A 25,475-nucleotide genomic window follows, 5' to 3' on the forward strand; every position below is an offset into this window, starting at 1 on the left:
AAGTGTTCAGTGTGACGTCACACTACTGTCGAACTGTCACTTTCTACAGTTACATGAGAAGTGTTCAGTGTGACGTCACACTACTGTCGAACTGTCACTTTCTACAGTTACATGAGAAGTGTTCAGTGTGACGTCACACTACTGTCGAACTGTCACTTTCTACAGTTACATGAGAAGTGTTTAGTGTGACGTCACACTACTGTCGAACTGTCACTTTCTACAGATACATGAGAAGTGTTTAGTGTGACGTCACACTACTGTCGAACTGTCACTTTCTACAGTTACATGAGAAGTGTTCAGTGTGACGTCACACTACTGTCGAACTGTCACTTTCTACAGATACATGAGAAGTGTTTAGTGTGACGTCACACTACTGTCGAACTGTCACTTTCTACAGTTACATGAGAAGTGTTCAGTGTGACGTCACACTACTGTCGAACTGTCACTTTCTACAGTTACATGAGAAGTGTTCAGTGTGACGTCACACTACTGTCGAACTGTCACTTTCTACAGTTACATGAGAAGTGTTTAGTGTGACGTCACACTACTGTCGAACTGTCACTTTCTACAGATACATGAGAAGTGTTCAGTGTGACGTCACACTACTGTCGAACTGTCACTTTCTACAGTTACATGAGAAGTGTTCAGTGTGACGTCACACTACTGTCGAACTGTCACTTTCTACAGATACATGAGAAGTGTTCAGTGTGACGTCACACTACTGTCGAACTGTCACTTTCTACAGATACATGAGAAGTGTTCAGTGTGACGTCACACTACTGTCGAACTGTCACTTTCTACAGTTACATGAGAAGTGTTCAGTGTGACGTCACACTACTGTCGAACTGTCACTTTCTACAGATACATGAGAAGTGTTCAGTGTGACGTCACACTACTGTCGAACTGTCACTTTCTACAGATACATGAGAAGTGTTCAGTGTGACGTCACACTACTGTCGAACTGTCACTTTCTACAGTTACATGAGAAGTGTTCAGTGTGACGTCACACTACTGTCGAACTGTCACTTTCTACAGTTACATGAGAAGTGTTCAGTGTGACGTCACACTACTGTCGAACTGTCACTTTCTACAGTTACATGAGAAGTGTTCAGTGTGACGTCACACTACTGTCGAACTGTCACTTTCTACAGTTACATGAGAAGTGTTCAGTGTGACGTCACACTACTGTCGAACTGTCACTTTCTACAGTTACATGAGAAGTGTTCAGTGTGACGTCACACTACTGTCGAACTGTCACTTTCTACAGTTACATGAGAAGTGTTCAGTGTGACGTCACACTACTGTCGAACTGTCACTTTCTACAGATACATGAGAAGTGTTCAGTGTGACGTCACACTACTGTCGAACTGTCACTTTCTACAGTTACATGAGAAGTGTTCAGTGTGACGTCACACTACTGTCGAACTGTCACTTTCTACAGTTACATGAGAAGTGTTCAGTGTGACGTCACACTACTGTCGAACTGTCACTTTCTACAGATACATGAGAAGTGTGTCAGTGTGACGTCACACTACTGTCGAACTGTCACTTTCTACAGATACATGAGAAGTGTGTCAGTGTGACGTCACACTACTGTCGAACTGTCACTTTCTACAGTTACATGAGAAGTGTTCAGTGTGACGTCACACTACTGTCGAACTGTCACTTTCTACAGTTACATGAGAAGTGTTCAGTGTGACGTCACACTACTGTCGAACTGTCACTTTCTACAGTTACATGAGAAGTGTTCAGTGTGACGTCACACTACTGTCGAACTGTCACTTTCTACAGATACATGAGAAGTGTTCAGTGTGACGTCACACTACTGTCGAACTGTCACTTTCTACAGATACATGAGAAGTGTTCAGTGTGACGTCACACTACTGTCGAACTGTCACTTTCTACAGTTACATGAGAAGTGTTCAGTGTGACGTCACACTACTGTCGAACTGTCACTTTCTACAGTTACATGAGAAGTGTTCAGTGTGACGTCACACTACTGTCGAACTGTCACTTTCTACAGATACATGAGAAGTGTTCAGTGTGACGTCACACTACTGTCGAACTGTCACTTTCTACAGATACATGAGAAGTGTTCAGTGTGACGTCACACTACTGTCGAACTGTCACTTTCTACAGTTACATGAGAAGTGTGTCAGTGTGACGTCACACTACTGTCGAACTGTCACTTTCTACAGTTACATGAGAAGTGTTTAGTGTGACGTCACACTACTGTCGAACTGTCACTTTCTACAGATACATGAGAAGTGTTCAGTGTGACGTCACACTACTGTCGAACTGTCACTTTCTACAGATACATGAGAAGTGTTCAGTGTGACGTCACACTACTGTCGAACTGTCACTTTCTACAGTTACATGAGAAGTGTGTCAGTGTGACGTCACACTACTGTCGAACTGTCACTTTCTACAGTTACATGAGAAGTGTTTAGTGTGACGTCACACTACTGTCGAACTGTCACTTTCTACAGATACATGAGAAGTGTTCAGTGTGACGTCACACTACTGTCGAACTGTCACTTTCTACAGATACATGAGAAGTGTTCAGTGTGACGTCACACTACTGTCGAACTGTCACTTTCTACAGTTACATGAGAAGTGTTAGTGTGACGTCACACTACTGTCGAACTGTCACTTTCTACAGATACATGAGAAGTGTTCAGTGTGACGTCACACTACTGTCGAACTGTCACTTTCTACAGTTACATGAGAAGTGTTCAGTGTGACGTCACACTACTGTCGAACTGTCACTTTCTACAGTTACATGAGAAGTGTTCAGTGTGACGTCACACTACTGTCGAACTGTCACTTTCTACAGATACATGAGAAGTGTTCAGTGTGACGTCACACTACTGTCGAACTGTCACTTTCTACAGTTACATGAGAAGTGTTCAGTGTGACGTCACACTACTGTCGAACTGTCACTTTCTACAGATACATGAGAAGTGTTCAGTGTGACGTCACACTACTGTCGAACTGTCACTTTCTACAGTTACATGAGAAGTGTTCAGTGTGACGTCACACTACTGTCGAACTGTCACTTTCTACAGTTACATGAGAAGTGTTCAGTGTGACGTCACACTACTGTCGAACTGTCACTTTCTACAGATACATGAGAAGTGTTTAGTGTGACGTCACACTACTGTCGAACTGTCACTTTCTACAGATACATGAGAAGTGTTCAGTGTGACGTCACACTACTGTCGAACTGTCACTTTCTACAGATACATGAGAAGTGTTCAGTGTGACGTCACACTACTGTCGAACTGTCACTTTCTACAGTTACATGAGAAGTGTTCAGTGTGACGTCACACTACTGTCGAACTGTCACTTTCTACAGATACATGAGAAGTGTTCAGTGTGACGTCACACTACTGTCGAACTGTCACTTTCTACAGTTACATGAGAAGTGTGTCAGTGTGACGTCACACTACTGTCGAACTGTCACTTTCTACAGTTACATGAGAAGTGTTCAGTGTGACGTCACACTACTGTCGAACTGTCACTTTCTACAGTTACATGAGAAGTGTTCAGTGTGACGTCACACTACTGTCGAACTGTCACTTTCTACAGATACATGAGAAGTGTTCAGTGTGACGTCACACTACTGTCGAACTGTCACTTTCTACAGATACATGAGAAGTGTTTAGTGTGACGTCACACTACTGTCGAACTGTCACTTTCTACAGATACATGAGAAGCAGGGTCCGAAATTAACTTTTTGGCTCACCTGCCACTGGGACTGGTAGATGAAAAAATCCACCAGCCAAGCATATTTTTTACCGGCCAAAATAATAAACAGCCTTTTTGTGTCACATATATACATTCATTTCAGTACATTTAATTGAGATAATAAGGTAGGCCTATTATGTTGAATACAAACATAAAAAATTGTCCAGAGCAAAATTTGAAATGTAGGCTATAATAAAAAAAGAAAAAAATTATTTTACACACACACACACACACACACTTTCAATCTCTCTCTCCTCTCTCTCTCTCTCTCTCTCTCTCTCTCTCTCTCAATCGCTCTTTCTCTCTCTCTCTCTCGTTTTTATGTTGAAAGGAATGGCTACTGTTCATTTGCACACACATTTCTGTCATTTTCTATCTGAAGCTATTGCCTGCAACATTGAAAACTCCGGTCTCTTGTGTTTAGCACGAAAGCTCACGTGATTGCCGCCGGACAGTCGTGCCGTGTACCAACTGCTTTGACGCGATTATCAGTTTAACTGACTCGTAACGTGTGCAATATCTCACGACCTCCCGAGTGTCCGAACATTTTATTTTATTATTTACTCGCTAAACGGAAAATCTACCAGCATTTGGCGCTTGGCGGGTGTTAATTTCGGATGCTGAAGACAGCGGTTAGGAGACGGTGAAGCTTTTATACTTTCGCCTGTCTCCACTGAGAGAGAGAGAGAGCGCGCGTGCGACCGGGGCTCGTTCTCTGCTTGTTCTTCAGTTAAAAATGCGCCCTGTCAGACGCGCAGCAGTTTGTCTACATTCGGCTACTCACCGATCAGATAAGACTATGGCGGGACAAACATTTTATTAAAAACATTTTATTACATTACTATTTTGGTATGAACATTCACCCGCCAGTGTGGCGGATAGCCTTTTGAGATTTACTCGCCAAATGGAAAATCTACCCGCATTTGGCGCTTGGCGGGTGTTAATTTCGGACCCTGATGAGAAGTGTTCAGTGTGACGTCACACTACTGTCGAACTGTCACTTTCTACAGTTACATGAGAAGTGTGTCAGTGTGACGTCACACTACTGTCGAACTGTCACTTTCTACAGATACATGAGAAGTGTTCAGTGTGACGTCACACTACTGTCGAACTGTCACTTTCTACAGATACATGAGAAGTGTTCAGTGTGACGTCACACTACTGTCGAACTGTCACTTTCTACAGATACATGAGAAGTGTTCAGTGTGACGTCACACTACTGTCGAACTGTCACTTTCTACAGTTACATGAGAAGTGTGTCAGTGTGACGTCACACTACTGTCGAACTGTCACTTTCTACAGATACATGAGAAGTGTTCAGTGTGACGTCACACTACTGTCGAACTGTCACTTTCTACAGATACATGAGAAGTGTTCAGTGTGACGTCACACTACTGTCGAACTGTCACTTTCTACAGTTACATGAGAAGTGTGTCAGTGTGACGTCACACTACTGTCGAACTGTCACTTTCTACAGATACATGAGAAGTGTGTCAGTGTGACGTCACACTACTGTCGAACTGTCACTTTCTACAGATACATGAGAAGTGTTCAGTGTGACGTCACACTACTGTCGAACTGTCACTTTCTACAGTTACATGAGAAGTGTTCAGTGTGACGTCACACTACTGTCGAACTGTCACTTTCTACAGTTACATGAGAAGTGTGTCAGTGTGACGTCACACTACTGTCGAACTGTCACTTTCTACAGATACATGAGAAGTGTTCAGTGTGACGTCACACTACTGTCGAACTGTCACTTTCTACAGTTACATGAGAAGTGTTCAGTGTGACGTCACACTACTGTCGAACTGTCACTTTCTACAGTTACATGAGAAGTGTGTCAGTGTGACGTCACACTACTGTCGAACTGTCACTTTCTACAGATACATGAGAAGTGTTCAGTGTGACGTCACACTACTGTCGAACTGTCACTTTCTACAGTTACATGAGAAGTGTGTCAGTGTGACGTCACACTACTGTCGAACTGTCACTTTCTACAGTTACATGAGAAGTGTTCAGTGTGACGTCACACTACTGTCGAACTGTCACTTTCTACAGTTACATGAGAAGTGTTCAGTGTGACGTCACACTACTGTCGAACTGTCACTTTCTACAGTTACATGAGAAGTGTTCAGTGTGACGTCACACTACTGTCGAACTGTCACTTTCTACAGTTACATGAGAAGTGTTCAGTGTGACGTCACACTACTGTCGAACTGTCACTTTCTACAGATACATGAGAAGTGTTCAGTGTGACGTCACACTACTGTCGAACTGTCACTTTCTACAGATACATGAGAAGTGTTCAGTGTGACGTCACACTACTGTCGAACTGTCACTTTCTACAGTTACATGAGAAGTGTGTCAGTGTGACGTCACACTACTGTCGAACTGTCACTTTCTACAGTTACATGAGAAGTGTTCAGTGTGACGTCACACTACTGTCGAACTGTCACTTTCTACAGTTACATGAGAAGTGTGTCAGTGTGACGTCACACTACTGTCGAACTGTCACTTTCTACAGTTACATGAGAAGTGTTCAGTGTGACGTCACACTACTGTCGAACTGTCACTTTCTACAGTTACATGAGAAGTGTTCAGTGTGACGTCACACTACTGTCGAACTGTCACTTTCTACAGATACATGAGAAGTGTTCAGTGTGACGTCACACTACTGTCGAACTGTCACTTTCTACAGATACATGAGAAGTGTTCAGTGTGACGTCACACTACTGTCGAACTGTCACTTTCTACAGTTACATGAGAAGTGTGTCAGTGTGACGTCACACTACTGTCGAACTGTCACTTTCTACAGTTACATGAGAAGTGTTCAGTGTGACGTCACACTACTGTCGAACTGTCACTTTCTACAGATACATGAGAAGTGTTCAGTGTGACGTCACACTACTGTCGAACTGTCACTTTCTACAGTTACATGAGAAGTGTTCAGTGTGACGTCACACTACTGTCGAACTGTCACTTTCTACAGTTACATGAGAAGTGTTCAGTGTGACGTCACACTACTGTCGAACTGTCACTTTCTACAGTTACATGAGAAGTGTGTCAGTGTGACGTCACACTACTGTCGAACTGTCACTTTCTACAGTTACATGAGAAGTGTTCAGTGTGACGTCACACTACTGTCGAACTGTCACTTTCTACAGTTACATGAGAAGTGTTCAGTGTGACGTCACACTACTGTCGAACTGTCACTTTCTACAGATACATGAGAAGTGTTCAGTGTGACGTCACACAACTGTCGAACTGTCACTTTCTACAGATACATGAGAAGTGTTCAGTGTGACGTCACACTACTGTCGAACTGTCACTTTCTACAGATACATGAGAAGTGTGTCAGTGTGACGTCACACTACTGTCGAACTGTCACTTTCTACAGATACATGAGAAGTGTTCAGTGTGACGTCACACTACTGTCGAACTGTCACTTTCTACAGTTACATGAGAAGTGTGTCAGTGTGACGTCACACTACTGTCGAACTGTCACTTTCTACAGTTACATGAGAAGTGTTCAGTGTGACGTCACACTACTGTCGAACTGTCACTTTCTACAGTTACATGAGAAGTGTGTCAGTGTGACGTCACACTACTGTCGAACTGTCACTTTCTACAGTTACATGAGAAGTGTTCAGTGTGACGTCACACTACTGTCGAACTGTCACTTTCTACAGTTACATGAGAAGTGTTCAGTGTGACGTCACACTACTGTCGAACTGTCACTTTCTACAGATACATGAGAAGTGTTCAGTGTGACGTCACACTACTGTCGAACTGTCACTTTCTACAGTTACATGAGAAGTGTTCAGTGTGACGTCACACTACTGTCGAACTGTCACTTTCTACAGTTACATGAGAAGTGTTCAGTGTGACGTCACACTACTGTCGAACTGTCACTTTCTACAGATACATGAGAAGTGTTCAGTGTGACGTCACACTACTGTCGAACTGTCACTTTCTACAGATACATGAGAAGTGTGTCAGTGTGACGTCACACTACTGTCGAACTGTCACTTTCTACAGTTACATGAGAAGTGTTCAGTGTGACGTCACACTACTGTCGAACTGTCACTTTCTACAGTTACATGAGAAGTGTTCAGTGTGACGTCACACTACTGTCGAACTGTCACTTTCTACAGTTACATGAGAAGTGTTCAGTGTGACGTCACACTACTGTCGAACTGTCACTTTCTACAGTTACATGAGAAGTGTTCAGTGTGACGTCACACTACTGTCGAACTGTCACTTTCTACAGTTACATGAGAAGTGTTCAGTGTGACGTCACACTACTGTCGAACTGTCACTTTCTACAGTTACATGAGAAGTGTTCAGTGTGACGTCACACTACTGTCGAACTGTCACTTTCTACAGTTACATGAGAAGTGTTCAGTGTGACGTCACACTACTGTCGAACTGTCACTTTCTACAGTTACATGAGAAGTGTTCAGTGTGACGTCACACTACTGTCGAACTGTCACTTTCTACAGTTACATGAGAAGTGTTCAGTGTGACGTCACACTACTGTCGAACTGTCACTTTCTACAGTTACATGAGAAGTGTTCAGTGTGACGTCACACTACTGTCGAACTGTCACTTTCTACAGTTACATGAGAAGTGTTCAGTGTGACGTCACACTACTGTCGAACTGTCACTTTCTACAGATACATGAGAAGTGTTCAGTGTGACGTCACACTACTGTCGAACTGTCACTTTCTACAGATACATGAGAAGTGTTCAGTGTGACGTCACACTACTGTCGAACTGTCACTTTCTACAGATACATGAGAAGTGTTCAGTGTGACGTCACACTACTGTCGAACTGTCACTTTCTACAGATACATGAGAAGTGTTCAGTGTGACGTCACACTACTGTCGAACTGTCACTTTCTACAGATACATGAGAAGTGTTCAGTGTGACGTCACACTACTGTCGAACTGTCACTTTCTACAGTTACATGAGAAGTGTTCAGTGTGACGTCACACTACTGTCGAACTGTCACTTTCTACAGATACATGAGAAGTGTTCAGTGTGACGTCACACTACTGTCGAACTGTCACTTTCTACAGATACATGAGAAGTGTTCAGTGTGACGTCACACTACTGTCGAACTGTCACTTTCTACAGATACATGAGAAGTGTTCAGTGTGACGTCACACTACTGTCGAACTGTCACTTTCTACAGATAGATGAGAAGTGTTCAGTGTGACGTCACACTACTGTCGAACTGTCACTTTCTACAGATACATGAGAAGTGTTCAGTGTGACGTCACACTACTGTCGAACTGTCACTTTCTACAGTTACATGAGAAGTGTTCAGTGTGACGTCACACTACTGTCGAACTGTCACTTTCTACAGATACATGAGAAGTGTTCAGTGTGACGTCACACTACTGTCGAACTGTCACTTTCTACAGTTACATGAGAAGTGTTTAGTGTGACGTCACACTACTGTCGAACTGTCACTTTCTACAGTTACATGAGAAGTGTTCAGTGTGACGTCACACTACTGTCGAACTGTCACTTTCTACAGATACATGAGAAGTGTTCAGTGTGACGTCACACTACTGTCGAACTGTCACTTTCTACAGATACATGAGAAGTGTTCAGTGTGACGTCACACTACTGTCGAACTGTCACTTTCTACAGATACATGAGAAGTGTGTCAGTGTGACGTCACACTACTGTCGAACTGTCACTTTCTACAGTTACATGAGAAGTGTTCAGTGTGACGTCACACTACTGTCGAACTGTCACTTTCTACAGATACATGAGAAGTGTTCAGTGTGACGTCACACTACTGTCGAACTGTCACTTTCTACAGTTACATGAGAAGTGTTCAGTGTGACGTCACACTACTGTCGAACTGTCACTTTCTACAGTTACATGAGAAGTGTTCAGTGTGACGTCACACTACTGTCGAACTGTCACTTTCTACAGATACATGAGAAGTGTTCAGTGTGACGTCACACTACTGTCGAACTGTCACTTTCTACAGTTACATGAGAAGTGTTCAGTGTGACGTCACACTACTGTCGAACTGTCACTTTCTACAGTTACATGAGAAGTGTTCAGTGTGACGTCACACTACTGTCGAACTGTCACTTTCTACAGTTACATGAGAAGTGTTCAGTGTGACGTCACACTACTGTCGAACTGTCACTTTCTACAGATACATGAGAAGTGTTTAGTGTGACGTCACACTACTGTCGAACTGTCACTTTCTACAGTTACATGAGAAGTGTTTAGTGTGACGTCACACTACTGTCGAACTGTCACTTTCTACAGTTACATGAGAAGTGTTCAGTGTGACGTCACACTACTGTCGAACTGTCACTTTCTACAGATACATGAGAAGTGTTCAGTGTGACGTCACACTACTGTCGAACTGTCACTTTCTACAGATACATGAGAAGTGTTCAGTGTGACGTCACACTACTGTCGAACTGTCACTTTCTACAGATACATGAGAAGTGTTCAGTGTGACGTCACACTACTGTCGAACTGTCACTTTCTACAGTTACATGAGAAGTGTTCAGTGTGACGTCACACTACTGTCGAACTGTCACTTTCTACAGTTACATGAGAAGTGTTCAGTGTGACGTCACACTACTGTCGAACTGTCACTTTCTACAGATACATGAGAAGTGTTCAGTGTGACGTCACACTACTGTCGAACTGTCACTTTCTACAGATACATGAGAAGTGTTCAGTGTGACGTCACACTACTGTCGAACTGTTAAACTATTCACATGAACTCATTGCCACATTGCATGAGACTGGGCAGGAAATTCATGGAATAGCGCGTCATTTAAATTTTTTTTTAATTTGACGCGAATTCGCTCTTGACGCACGAATGGACACAAAGTGGTCAAGCGAATAACTACACGACGCAGGCGCGAATTTGACGCGCTATTCGGGTCCGGTGTGAACGCACAGTTAAAGATTCCAGACTGAATGAGTTCGAGAAAAATGGCTAAATAATAATGCTAGGCGCTGATTAATCACGATTAACCGCATCCAAAATAAAAGTGTTTACATAATATATGTGCATATGTAGAATTATTTTGTATATATAAATACACACATTTGCATGTATATGTTTGATAAATATTTGAATGTATATACTGTGTATACTGTGTGTATATATATACACACATACAAGGGTGCACATAACTTTTTTAGTGAGTTACTCAGGTGAGTACCAGGAGATGGTGTTTGGTATTCACCCCATATGTAGTGTGGCCACAGCTGACACAACTAAAACCAAACTTATTTAAAAAAAACACACACTTAAATTTACATCAGCTTGTAAAAAAAAACTACATAAAATGACAGAAAACATCTTTGGAAAAATAAGAATTTGAAGTGTAATTTGATTGTTTAGTTTCCATCATTAGACTTCATGGAGTCAAAAATAGTCGTGAAAAATAAACTTAAAAGTGGCGTTTCCATTCTAATTATGCTTTTAAACTAAAGTTTGCCTCGGGTAGATTAGCAAAAAGACCCTAGGTTTCATTTTGGCGACAGTTAAACTTTAAATACGCATAGGTGTGTATAACACAAGTGGCATTACGCATTCCTGATTTTATTCTACACACGCTGTAGCAACATTGACAATGACAGCTGCTTTTCAGATTAGGGAATCAGTGATTCTCACACACACACCAACATTGCTCACACCAACATGTAACGTGACACCCAAACATTCCTTTCCCAAAGAAGCACACACACACCAAGACACCCACGTGTCTTCACACAGAGACAAAGGACTGCTAAATAGTCACTCTTAAATGTAATAAATATATCCCTTTTTGTGTTAAGATGTGTTTATAAACCATAGGAAAGCATATATATGTCCAAGTGTAACATTAATCGAACTTTAAATGTCTATACTAATGCATAATAATCAAACGTTGTATTCCTAACCGTAACCTGATGTGTTTGATACCATTTTAAATCTTGAGACCTAACGGAGTTGAATCTCGATAATAGACTGCAATGATATGATTATTACTAGATGAATCCTTTTTAGTCATAGAAATGACTAAGGCAAAGCTCTGTCATAAACTACACAGACTGGGGTCTTCTGGCAGGACAAAAGAAAGTCTCCCGCTCTCAGATCACTGAAGGTGATTGGCTACTCGCGCCCCAAGAAGGGGGAGCCATACATTCTTTAAAAGCCAAACGCTCCTCCAGCTCCCTCTCCTTCCTGCCTTCTTCGTCTGCTCATCATGTGAAGTCTCCGATCCTGAACTCCCTCAAGGAGTTCCCTTCTTTTATTTTCTTTATAAAGTTTCTCTTGTTTCATTTTCAAATTCTCCTTGGTTCGTTTCCACCTACGAGTCGAACGAACGAAGCCTGAATTCCTTCAGCAACTTCCCTTCCAAAAGAGGCCTTCTTCAAAAAAACTCCCGCGAACAGCTCGCTATAGAGACACGAGAGCACGCGTCCTGTCCGGGGCTCTACGAGAGAACGCGCCTCAGCACGAGAACGCGCGCTCCTCTCAGACTCACACAAAGAACTGTGCAAGTATCAAACTCTAACGAGTTTTTAATGTTTTAAGGTTTGTTTTGATTGTTGTCTCTCTCAAAGGTCTGTGATTTTGCTATCCTAATGATCATTCGTGATTTACTCTCAGCGCGTGCTCCGGCGCGCGCCCCCTCACTCGAGCCCCTCCTCGATCTCACTCTTTCTCTCCAACTTTCCCTCTCTCATCTGTTATTCGTTTGTCTTGTAATGTTTAACTGTAAGTATGTACATAATCAGTGTGTATAGTCCGTATATTCTGTAGTTTTGCATTTATTAAAACAATATATTCAACTGTCTCTGGATAAATGCTTATAAAAATAAAACGTCAATGAGATTTAAGATATAAAAGCTACCCGCTCTTATTGGTTACTACATTAAGTAGTTTTAATTTTATAAACACGAGAAAATTAAGGTTCACGGCCAGAAAGTTAATATTTCTTGGAGTTTGTAAGGGATAGCTTTATTGAGAAATTGATAGTTTAATCTTACGGTCGTTGCTGGACAACCCCGATTTGATGATTACATAATTTCCCTTAAAGATTATCTCATAATCGATCTGAAATAAGACTATTGATGTATGAATGAGGAATTATAATTCGTTGTGATTGATTATTCATATATTCAGAGTCTATCTTCAATTTCGATAATTTAATGTAACTGTAATATGCAATATATTAATCATATTCATGATTAGTTATTAAAATTCCCTATAGATCATTTGAGCTAATTCATACGGACCCAGAGTCCGAGGCATATACACTACAACGCGTACCAGTTATGTGCACCCCTGTATATATATGTATTTATTTATTTGTATTTATTTATTTATTTGACATGGACATACATTTACATTGGACGAACCATATGCATTTGATTAAGTGTTTTAGCACACATGCTAATTTTCAACACCTGTCCACGGGAGGCTTTTGGAGATAAAATACAGTAACAAGACTAGTAAACAAAGTAATGCTAAAAATACTAACAGAAAAGGATAGCTAAAATATACCATATAATTACAGAGAAAAGAAAAAACAAATTGCTTACGTAAATTATAAAGCAGAAGCATCAGAGTCAGAGAATATCATTATTATTCATGCGAGCACCGCTGTTTGGTTTTTAGCCATTGTTTAAGTCCTCTGTTAAAAGCTTTGCCATCGGTCTCTAGTTTTAAATCAGTAGGCAAAGCATTCCAGAGTTTTGGCCCCTTTACAGAGAAAGTAGACTGACCAAAGGAGGTTTGTATGTATGTATGTATAAATAATTTATATTATATATACATATAAAAAGCTTAAATATATACATGCATATGTGTGTATTTATACATACAAAACAATTACACACAGTACAAACACATTATGTAAACACAAACTTTTATTTTAGATGTGATTAATCGCAATTAATCGTTGCCTATAATAATAATAATAAATAAAAAAAAGTCTAGTATGCTCACCAAGGTTGTATTTATTTAATCAAACATAAAACAGTAATTCTGTGAAATAGTATTACAAATTAAAATAACAGTTTTCTCTTATTTATGTGATCAAATGTGAATTTTCAGCATCATTACGTCAGTTTTCGACCAAACATTTAGCGGTGAGTGAGAGCGACCTGGACGCAGCAGTGAATGCTGAGATGTTCTGCTAAATAAAGTGATCCTGCCAGAATAATAGCATGAGAACTTTATGATGTCTGTTCAGTCTGCATCATCTTAGTGAGTTTTTATGAGGTTTTACGCATGCGCAGTAAGAATCTAGCGATTTCCAATGTTTCAGTGTGGAAGAGAAACTTTTGGAAAACACTGGGAAATGTTAGTGTGGACGTCAGTATCTGGATTCATGTATTAACTGAAGTTAGAGAAGTAAGTAAAAGGCTTTAGGCTCAGTGAGGTGAAAACTGAACATGATGGAAGTCTTCCTCATCCAAATCTCTCGTTCGCACTCGTTTGAAAGAATCACAGAAAGAGAAGACCATTTTTCATCTGTTCAGTCAACAAGGGAAAAAAAAAGCAATAAATGAATCAGAAAGGGGAATTGTTGGCTATTGGAAAGAGGGACTTCTCCTGGTAGAACATTTTAATAAGATCACCCACTGGCAAGAGCTCGGCCTTCACAACTCAGCGTGGAATAAACTCGGACAATCTTATTAGTTGTTCTTCATGTATATTTCATTTCTGAGAGGTCCTTGCTGAAAACTTTCCTTCCAAAATAAATAATGGATTTCACCGTTCAAATTATGTTCTCGGAGCAGTATGCACTTGTTGAAAATTGTCAAAAAAAATGCCAGTGGCAACACAGAAAGTGTAATAAAGCTCTCCCAAACATCATGTTGTTATAGAGTCAGCTCTCATCTGTGTCTGGTTCTGCAGACGCCCACTCCTGGAGAACGCTGGAGAAGATTATCAAACATGAATCATCATCATTCATAACCTCCAGAGGACGGAACCAAACAGCTTTTATATACTGAACAAAATTATAAATGCTTTTGTTTTTGCCACCATTTTTCACGAGCTGAACTCAAAGATCTAAGACTTTTTCTATGTACACAAAAGGCCTAATTCTCTCAGATATTGTTCACAAATCTGTCTAAATCTGTGTTTGTGAGCACTTCTCCTTCGCCGAGATAATCCGTCCACCTCACAGGTGTGGCATATCAATATGATTATTGCACAGGTGTGCCTTAGGCTGTCCACAATAAAAACAAACCGCTTTTATATATATTATCCTATGGCAGTTGAATGCTTGAATCTGATTGGTTGATCATAAAGTATATTATGCATTTCTATTTAATTGTAAATAACATTCAGTTACGTGTCTGAACACTTTACATTCAGTTTGCACTCAAGAATATTTTTTAAGGTGTATTATTTTAGTAATAAGTATTCTTTTTTTTTTTTAAATGCAAAAAGTGTACTTCTTTTTCCCCAGGATATGTTTAGAAATTAAGATCCACTTAATTATACTTGCCATCAGCAACTATGGAGTGCATGTTTAATTTTTATTTTTAATGACTGTGCCATTTCACTACTAAAATATTTATTAATAACTGTCCCATCACTCGCATGCAAATGATTTGTATGGTGCCTGTGTTTTGTCGTTTTTATTATTTTGCATTATTATTTTTAAATTATTATTACTTTTTTTAAGTCTATGGCTTACTTTTAAAGTCCCCACTATTTTCTGGGTGAAAAAAAAACATGTCCAGGTGATGTTTAGTCCTTTGATCGATGTGTAAGAGAAAAATAAAATCACTAACAGCACATTAACGTCACATATCTTTCCCAGAGAAAGCATTCATACGACTGTAATTTAGCAGCAAATATCAGAGAAAAGTGAAGGGAAGGCTAAATGTATGAAGGATTCTGAGTCCGGGTCGCCATTACAGAGTTGTTGCAAGACAAGAGCATTTGTAAAGGAAGTGACTTGTAATCTTGCCAAGCATTGAATGCGGTCTGTCTTATAAAAACACAGCATGTCCTAAAACAATCAGCACTGCACTTTTAGGGCATTTCCTGCAATCGCTGCTTAATCCTTTTAAGTGTTCACTTCACCTCTATTACTGAGAGTGTGGAGAAGTGCAGAGGAAGGAAACGCACTGAACGTTCCCGATGTCACTGAAGCTGAAGAGAGTAAAACACAAGCCAGAGTGGTATCACGACCTCGGCCCGGGTCAAGAGATCCAGAAATGAATCCACTCCAGCCAGCAGTTACATGGAAATTGTAATGCTGTACCCGAGTGCCAAGCTTGAGATCGGAGTCATACACTTACAGGAGTGTGTTGGATGTGAATGAAGTTTTATTTTCCAAGATATAACAATCACCTGTGAGTTTTATAGATGCATGTAAGCTAGAGCAAACTACAAGGACCCTTCGCAGGGAGCTTGATTGACAGGTGATCTGACCAATCATACTTCGCCATCCACCATTTTGTCCGACAAAGCAGTCAGGAGAGTTAGTAGATTAACGTTGGAGGATTTGAGCATGAGAAGCGGAGTGTACTGACGTCTTTCCGCGGTTAAAACAACATTCCTTCTGATGTTCATTCATGTTTATTTGATGCTATAAATGAACTAGAAGAAGAGATGATCGGTTCACGAGCAACTTTAACTGAGGCGACACAGCGATCTGACACACACATTACAGAGCCACAAAACGCCATTTATTGTTTACATTTCTTTTAAAAATTACCAAATTCGAAAGTTGAGACGTTTAATATCAAAAGTAACTGAAAAGTAAGCTGGTCTGTCCTGTCTGTCAGTGTGTTGTCCGTCTCCTCTCTGCTCCGCGATGCATTTTTCACTGCTTGAGAACATGGTGTGTGTGAGAGGGGCGTAGCTTGTCGGACATAGCAACAGTAACTAAGGGGGGCGGGTCTTTGCGAACGGTCAATTGCACATTATTTGAATGTCATCATAAAATTGTAACACATTTGTGAAATGCTGTATACTGGGAGTGTGCTGTATACTTTTTTGTGAAAAAATATTTTTCACAAAAAAAAGAAAAAAATATATTGATTGAGCAACAGATTTTGTGTGAAAATAAATAATAAAAGTGATTTGCTTTGTTTAAAAATCGTATAAATGTATGAGATCGCAAGGTTGGCCATGGAGTTAAACCAGCATGAGGCAAAAGACATAAATACTTTAAAGTCCCCCTGTGGTGAAAATCAAACTTTTAATGTTGTTTACATGTCTATGTGGTGTTTTTAATCTGCTTTAACACAAACCATGTGTAAATTCATAAGTCGACAGCATTGCTGAGTATTTTCTCCTTAAAACTGCAGTGAACCAAAGACAGTCTCAAAAACACGGTTTGAAATCGCTGGTGTTTCTGACGTCACAAACTACCTTGTAACCAATCAGATCAACGTGTGATCGTCAACCAGTGGATCTCTGAGCTGAGTGAGTGGAGGCGGGGCTCATTTGCATATTCATAGACCCGCGTATACTAAATGAGGCAAGGGTGTCGAGTTACATTCAAGGCTTTATACCTTTTTATACCTGCAGCATTTGTACACGCATGCTCAGTGTGCACGAATGGTCATCTGTGTTTTCAGTCGTGTAGTGTGGACGGAGATCTTTTCTGAAACGCAGTGGAAAACACCAGTATGGAGTAGGATCGTTTTCATGTTAAAACGCCATGCACAAGTGTGGACACATTTTCCTGAAGCGTTTACGTCACTTAAGGTCGGCCTTAACCAAGATACTGTCTACCAATGGTGACCAGTCTTACCATTACCTAAAAGTGCACTTCAGTGTGTTAAGAAAGTGCATTCTCTTTAAGTACACTTAAGTGGCTTTTTATTTCATTAATAATATAGTATCTGCAAGTACAGTATTTATACTTTAAAACCTAGTGAACATGCAATGCAATTAAGCATATTTCAACAATTAAGTCATCCATAATGTCACGAATCACATGAGAACCAATCATTTTTGATGTCAAATTTGACACTTGACAGACTTGTTTCATTACAAAAGAAAAGAGTGATTAGGACATTCCTCAAAATGTGACCTTTTGTGTTGCACGGAGGAAATGGGTTTGGAACGAATGAAAGATAAGAGCATTTTCATTTTTGGCTGAACTATTCTTTTAAAGCACGGCAGCTGATCAGATTGCAAAATCAGTGTCAGACTTATATTCCTAATAAAAGTGTGAGTGATTAAAGCTCATCATGCTGTATATGATTGATTCATCCATCAGCACAGAGAGATGTGAGCTCATCAATTTCCTTGCGTTATGAGTAGAGCTCGTCTCCCCAAAAAAAGCCATTAACCACATTTCCTTGTGCTCATTTCCCTTCCTTTTAATCTGCACATGTAACACGAGAAACTTATCCGCCTGTAATGAGACGTATTTGCTGTTCTCCTCGAAGGAGAGCTCGAGAGTCGCCCGTTCTCTGAGCAACTCAACAACACACACTCTTGAGTCATACTAAGTTTAAGTTTTAAGTTTATTATTATTAGCCATTTCAACAAAGTTGATAGGAATTTGTCTTGGAATGCTCAGACATAATACACTGACATTACAGCGCATTTCACACATAGTTCACAACAACAACAAATACACGGACATAAAAGCCTCATATTGCACATGAGATGAATTAGCATTCTGGGAGTAAACTGACGAGAAAGCATTCAGTATCCTAGCCTCAGACCATGTTTAGGTGACGTATGGCCTGAGGATAGGTACTGTCTCTGAAGCGTGATGTTCTGCTGGTAATGCTTCTATACCTCTTGCCTGATGGCAAAATGTTAAATAAATGATTTGCTGGGTGGGAGGAGTCAGTGGTGGTGATTCTAATATTGGAAAGTGAAGCTATAGAGGGCATATTACAGCCAATGATCTTATATGCTCTGCTCACTATTTTCTCAAGCTGTTGCTTGCCTTGACGGGTTGCATTACCGTACCAGGACAGGACAGAGAAAGTTAGCATATAACAGGGGTGAGTTTCCCGAAAGCATCGTTAGCCAACTATGTTCACAAGTTCAGTCGTTATCAGCAGTTCAGCGAGTCTGTGTTTTCCGAAACCATCGTTACAACGAACATTCACACACAGCATCGCAGAGTTGTGTGTGTGAGTGACAGATCTCCACCTGTCGTTAGAAGCAGAGTTTCTAGTTTGCATGACATGTGGACTCAATAAATCCTGATCTTGAGTCAAATAATCAATAAAAGTCTTTTATTTAGAATACAAACTAGGGATAGGCGACGATTAATCGCGATTAATCGCATCCAAAATAAAAGTTTGTGTTTAAATAATATATGTGTGTGTACTGTGTATAATTATTTTGTATATATAAATACACACATGCATGTATATATATATATATATAAATGTGTTATTTATATATCAAATATTTATATTTATATATTAAATAAATTATGTATAAATATATACATGCAAATAGTTCTTACATATATACATTTATATGTATTTATATATACAAAATAATTATACACAGTACACATCCTCAGATGACATGTCCGTAATTTATAGCAAAACATCTACCGTTAATTCGATCTCAAACTGTTTAATTAAAAAAAGTTATTTCTCCACACGTGCATGACGTCATAAACCAACGTGGTTGAATGACCAATTTGCTTCGGGAAACAGTCGTGACTCGCTAGTTGATTTCTTCAACAATGTATCGTACTATGTACTAGTATTGTACTATGGTAGTGAAGCGGCGAGTTACGTCGCTGTGAGGGAAACACACACCTGACCAATTATTACACTGATGTAACGCCGTGTGTCCACCAAACTGTTTTTAGCCAGCTGAAAACACCTAGCTATGGGCTCTTGAGAGCGTTTTGGCAGCGTAGCATTTCTTTCAGTTGAGACGCTTTGCTTGTTATGATACGAAATATCCGCGAAAGTGTTACTAGCATCTCATTTCACACATATTTTGTTTCTGTGTTGATTCTATATTAAAAATGTTGATACAATGTAACATTTTCTCTGGCTCTTGTTTTAAAATATTTTGTTCCGTTATTGTGCTTGTTGTCGTCTTACAAGCAGAATGTGGCGGTTGGTCGGTGTGGTATTAGCCCCGCCCCTCCTCCACTGCGGTTGGACGGTTGGGTAAAAGGTGAGAGTGATGCGCTGCGTTTTACCCAAAGTTGAACATTCTTCAACTCTCGCCAACCGGTAAAAAAACGTAGAGTGCTTGGGAAAAAAAATCGCTCAGCGCCTCGTTACGCTCATGTCGTCACGTCGGCGCTCCCATTGAAAACAATTAAAGAAATACAACAGCCGCGTGAAAAAAACGCTTTGGTGGCCTTACAGAAGATGATCTGTGGTCACCATGGCAACTCACCATGCAGCCGGTAGAGTCCATCCTTCTGTCTGAAACACATTTGAAGTTTTTCCGGCATCCTCCGTTGTCTTTGGAGCAATCCCTCACTGGACCGAACGACGCAAGCAGATCGTCCACCGTCTCAAAATATGTGGACATGATGGCCTCTTCCCTACAGGAGATAAACACAACATTTCATTTAAAGATTATCATCTTTAAGTACAATATCAATCTAAGAACAGATTGCACATGTAGACTGCTCACCAACGTTGCGTTTATTTGATCACAAATACAGTACAAATAGTAAAATATTATTACAATTTAAAGTAACTGTTTTCTATGTGAAGTGTAATTTATTCCTGTGATCAAAGCTGAATGTTCAGCATCATTACTCCAGTCTTCAGTGTCACATGATCCTTCAGAAATCAGTATAATACGACGATTTGCTGCTCGAGAAACATTATTATCAATGTTGAATTCAGTTGCTTCATATTTTTGTGGAAATTGCTTCTCCTCACAACTATTTGATTAATAGAATGTAAAAATATATATCTATATTTTTTTTTTGAAAGTAATCTTTTGTAATGTTTCTTGAGCAGCAAATCAGCAAATGATTTCTGAAGGATCATGTGACACTGAAGACTGGAGTAATGATGCTGAAAATTCAGCTTCATTAAAATAGATAAAAAAATTGATTTTCACAATATTACTGTTTCTACTGTAATGAGAGCATTCTCAGACATTAAAAAAGTATGATGTGGACATTTGCTGTACGAACCTATAAATACTAATTATACAATGTGAAATCTGCAGTGAAAAATAAGTGACTTCAACATGAGGACAAACTTTCGAAGCTTCATCTGACGCACAACAGCGTTTAGTCTGAGAGCACGACACATTTGAAACATGTTTGTTTTGTGACTGACACAGACATATAATTTGTTCCTATCCATCTTTATTTTTTATCTTTATTTCCTATCCATCAAGCGCAAGGACACAGAAATAGTTTGTGATTTGTTGTTGCCATGACATCTGACAAACATCTGCGGTGATCTACGGTTTTGTGATTGTGACAATCACACATTATAACAAAAATAAATAAATAATCCAACTGTCAGTTTAATTTACAAACTCTGTAAAGTAGAAGAAATTGATCATACAACACACAACTAAACTAAGCAGACGCAGGCATTTTGACAACGGTTGTCATTCACTTAGATGCTGCACTCTGTTGTGTCTTTGTACAGCCGAAACTAACTTTGCTGCATTATTTCCCTGTTGTCTCTGTAAAGCTGCTTTGAAACAATCCATATTGTAAAAAGTGCTGTATAAATAAAGGTGACTTGACTTTTGGCTTATTAACGTATATTATGTAAGGTTACACTTTTTTTTTGATAGTCCACTTCAGACATTGTATTAACTATGAGTAATGTATTGTTCAACTACAGTACATGTCAACTAGCAGTCATTCGAGTTTTAATAGACTGTAAACCCGAATAAGTTGGCAGAACTCAAAATATTTAAGGCAATCAATTGCCTCAAATTTTTTAAGTTCAAAGTTGAAGATTTTTATTTTGTACTTATACATTTTAATTGTTCTTAACTTAAAGGTTTGAGTACACTAATTCATACAATAAAATTAAAACTTTCATGTAATCTCAATGTGAACACTTATATTAGTATAAACTTTAAAGCTAATCTGTTAACATACTAATTGGCTAACATATTAGCAATAGCATGTTATACAGAAGCACTTGCTGTATCAGAGCAACAATACAAATGTATTATTTGCTCTCAAATCAATCTCATGCTCCACTCGTCACCATGATGGTAATATCCTAAAACCAATATTAACAGAAATTCTTCAAAATTAGCATAACACAACATTAATCACTACTAAATCTCCCACTTAACATTAATCTTGCACAAAAAACACACACATTATATTACACTTAATTTTAGCATTTACTCTACCTTTCAAGTGCCATCGGCAGAGCATGCTGGGAAATAGTTTGTCTAAATAAAAAAATAAAAAATCATAAAACTCAAACCAATGAAACGGTTCAGTTTACTTAAAATATATCAGTTTTGTGAACTTGAAAGGAAAATAAAGTGCTAAATACTCATAAAAGTTAATTTGCCTGAACTAATTTAAGTTAATTTAAGTTTGTCCTACTCAAACCAATTAATTATTTTGAGCGTTAGGGTTTACAGACTGTCTGCTTAATATCTGATAACACTTTATTGTGTTGCTCCTCCATCAGACATTATACTGACCAGGGGTGTGTGTCCCGTACAACGCCGTAACTCGCCGCTTAACTACCGTATTACAATGCATCGTTGGAGAAATCAACTACGAGTCACGACTGTTTCCCGAAACCATAGTGTCACAAATTGGTCGTTCAACCACGTTGGTTTATGATGTCACGCACGTGTGGAGTAATAACTTCTTTTAATGAAACTGTTTGAGATCAAATTAACGCTAGATGTTTTGATATAAATGATAGACATGGCATCTGAAGACCATTTCTCATGTTCCTCAGTTATTTTGCTTTATTTCCAGATTCAATCATAGTCTCGTTCTTACGCACTAGAGCTCGTTCACATATGCGCACTCTTCAAACACTATACTTTACATCTCTCGACAAACTAAAAGACGTAAATTACATTTGATTGTATTCTACAGTATATAAAAGACACTGGTTGTACTGAATGTCAGATTGATTATTTAACTGAAGATCAGGATTTATTGAGTCCACATGTCAATCAAACTCGAAACTCTGCTTCTAACCACAGGTGGAGATCTGTCGCTCACACACACAACTCTGCGATGCTGTGTGTGAATGTTCGTTATAACGACGGTTTCGAGAAACACAGACTCGCTGAACTGCTGATAACGACTGAACTTGCGACCATAGTTGGCTAACGATGCTTTTGGGAAACTCACCCCTGGGACGTTTTTAGGCATAGGCCATCAGCTGGAAGGGCGCCAATGAGCTCATGTCTGTCACTTTAGCAGGCGTGTGTGTAAAAGGGTGTCACAGCCACCCTGAAATATGATTGCCACCCCCCCACTGGTTCTCCCAACACCATTGGGCTAGAGTCCTGTCAATCTGATGATTCCTATATGTCATTGGATCAGAGAACTGTCAATTACGGTCTGACTGTTGCATGCAAAGTTTGCTTTTGGAGCGCTCAACAACACCATTAGATCACAGAGCTCGGTCAATGCTTTGGCAAGGTAACGATTTTTTTTAACCACACACTAAATGCAAAGGCCAAAAACAGGTACAGTAAAAAAGTGCACAAACCCTTATTTAGAGCAGTATCTGTGGTAGTCAAGAAATCACACTGTGAAATGGGCAGATAGCGTAATTCTCACGGTTTGGCTTTTGTTTCTTGTTTCTTGTTCCTGGTTCTTGTCTTGTCATGTGATTCCCTGTTTGTCATGTGATCCTGCCATGTGTCTTGTCATTGGTTAATCGTCTGATTATTGTTCACAGGTGTTCCTTGTCTTGTAGTGTGTGTATTTAAGCCCTCATTTTTGCCCTGTCTTTGTCTAGTATTGAATGTTTCTTGTCGATGTTCTTGCCTTTGTTTTAAGTTAGATCATGTTTTGTTAATCTAAGTTGCATCTGGGTTCACTTCAACTTGCCTCATTACAGAAATATTGGGTATTTTAGAGGCAAAATATAACTGCATATTTCATAATGAAATAATTGTGCAGTTATTTGGACTCTATAAAGCATTCATCTCGTCCTTGCACCTCCAAAAGCTGTGCATTTCTGCGGCAATGCATTGTTAAAGGATCAGTGTGTTTTGTAATTGTCCCATATAAAACTTTAACGGCCATGGTATAATAAAATGTCCTAATTCACAACATTAATACATCCTTTGTTAAACTGCTTTGTCGAATTTAAAGCATCTTTATGGATGGAAAATCAGTTTTCTACTGATACCAATCTGGTATCAGTAGAAAACCTGTAGTATTTTCAAATTACCGTGCTTCCCCCCCTCATATCCCCCTGAGACGAGGGATTTATGTATTTTTTGTCTGGCTTTTTTGGCCAGAGGCGAGAGACTACAGCCAGTAGGAGGCGCTAGATCCGCATGTTTTCAGCCCGCCCATAGAGGGATCTCACTCACAGAATGTACAAATAGTGTCAGCCATCTTTTATTTGGAAGCTAAGCTAACCGGCTCTTGTTCTGTGGAGAAAGCTGAGTAGTAGCGCTTACCATCCTCTTTTTCCCGGACATGTCCGGCCGTCGAGATCGTCCAAAATGTCCGGAATTCGGCTTTTGCTTTCTGCAGTCGCCATTCATTGTTTACATGCACACCTTTTGTTTCAATCTAACTGAATTCATTACGATCGGAGAATCTGAATGTAGTGTTTACATGAACGCTAAACATGTGATCGGTTAATGTGCGTTTTAACATTGCTAAGAAAATTCCCGCTCCTCCGTGAGAGAGACGAGACCGGTGCGTCTCACAGGCGCCGCTCATCAGTGATCACGCCACCGGCCTCGCGCCATTCTCCCGCGGACGCCAGTCTCGTCCCGCTCGCCACAGTAAACATGAGGAACGGCGACTGTAGAACGCAAAAGCCGAATCCCGGACATTTTTGGCGATCTCGAAATCCCGGGCAGACTCGTCACGGAGACTCACTAGTAGCCTAGCCTTGTTGTTTAACGGCGCTCTTACTGGTAGGCGTGATTGGGAGTGGCCTCGTAGGGCAGCGAAGCAAGTGCATTCTGGGAGTTGTCTGGGAGTTTACATTTTCTGGCTTTTCTCAGTCTAAAAGGCTCCAAATTCAAAAATCACCCATTTTAAATACACATTCATCTTTACAGAGGTGAAGTATCCCTTTAATACAAGTGGTCCTGAAGTGAATACCAGAAATACTAATATTACTTTTTAAGATTTGACTGGAGGGCGCTAATAAGGATTTCGCCCAGAGTGTCAGAATGACTAGAAACGGCCCTGCTAATAACTATAAGTGACTTTGCAACTATGTCAACTTATCCTACTTACCCAAAACAGTCTACTAATAATCTAATGACAGTTAGTTGACATGTAGTTGCACATTAATGAGTTAGTTGACTTGTTTGTTAGTTATAGTAAAAATATCTATCAGAATAAAGCATAACCGTCTGCAATTATGTGAACACATTCTCTTCTAGTCACATGCAAAGCATAATGGGAGCTGCAAATCTCAGTAATGTGATATTAATTGGCTTCAATTGTTTTTAAACAATTCATCTGAAAATATTTATGTAAAAATAGCATTGTTTTACTCACAAATCTAAGTATAACATGCTTGCGACTAATTTACTTTAATGAAATGATTAGGCTTATTGTGAGGAACATATTAAATATTACTA

General features: G+C 39.7%; 1 protein-coding gene across 2 annotated transcripts in view; it reads right to left on the reverse strand.

Moving 5' to 3' along the window:
• astn2 (astrotactin 2) overlaps positions 1 to 25,475 on the reverse strand; it is a 506,843-nt gene that overhangs the window by 173,939 nt on the left and 307,429 nt on the right. For both annotated transcript variants that reach the window (XM_079606411.1, XM_079606410.1), the window contains one exon: positions 20,115 to 20,265. In XM_079606411.1, coding sequence (XP_079462537.1) covers positions 20,115 to 20,265 — 151 coding nt within the window. The remainder of the gene's footprint in view (positions 1 to 20,114; positions 20,266 to 25,475) is intronic.

This window comes from Phoxinus phoxinus (genome assembly GCF_949152265.1).
Source record: "Phoxinus phoxinus genome assembly, chromosome: 3".
In the NCBI taxonomy this organism is placed as follows: Eukaryota; Metazoa; Chordata; class Actinopteri; order Cypriniformes; family Leuciscidae; genus Phoxinus; species Phoxinus phoxinus.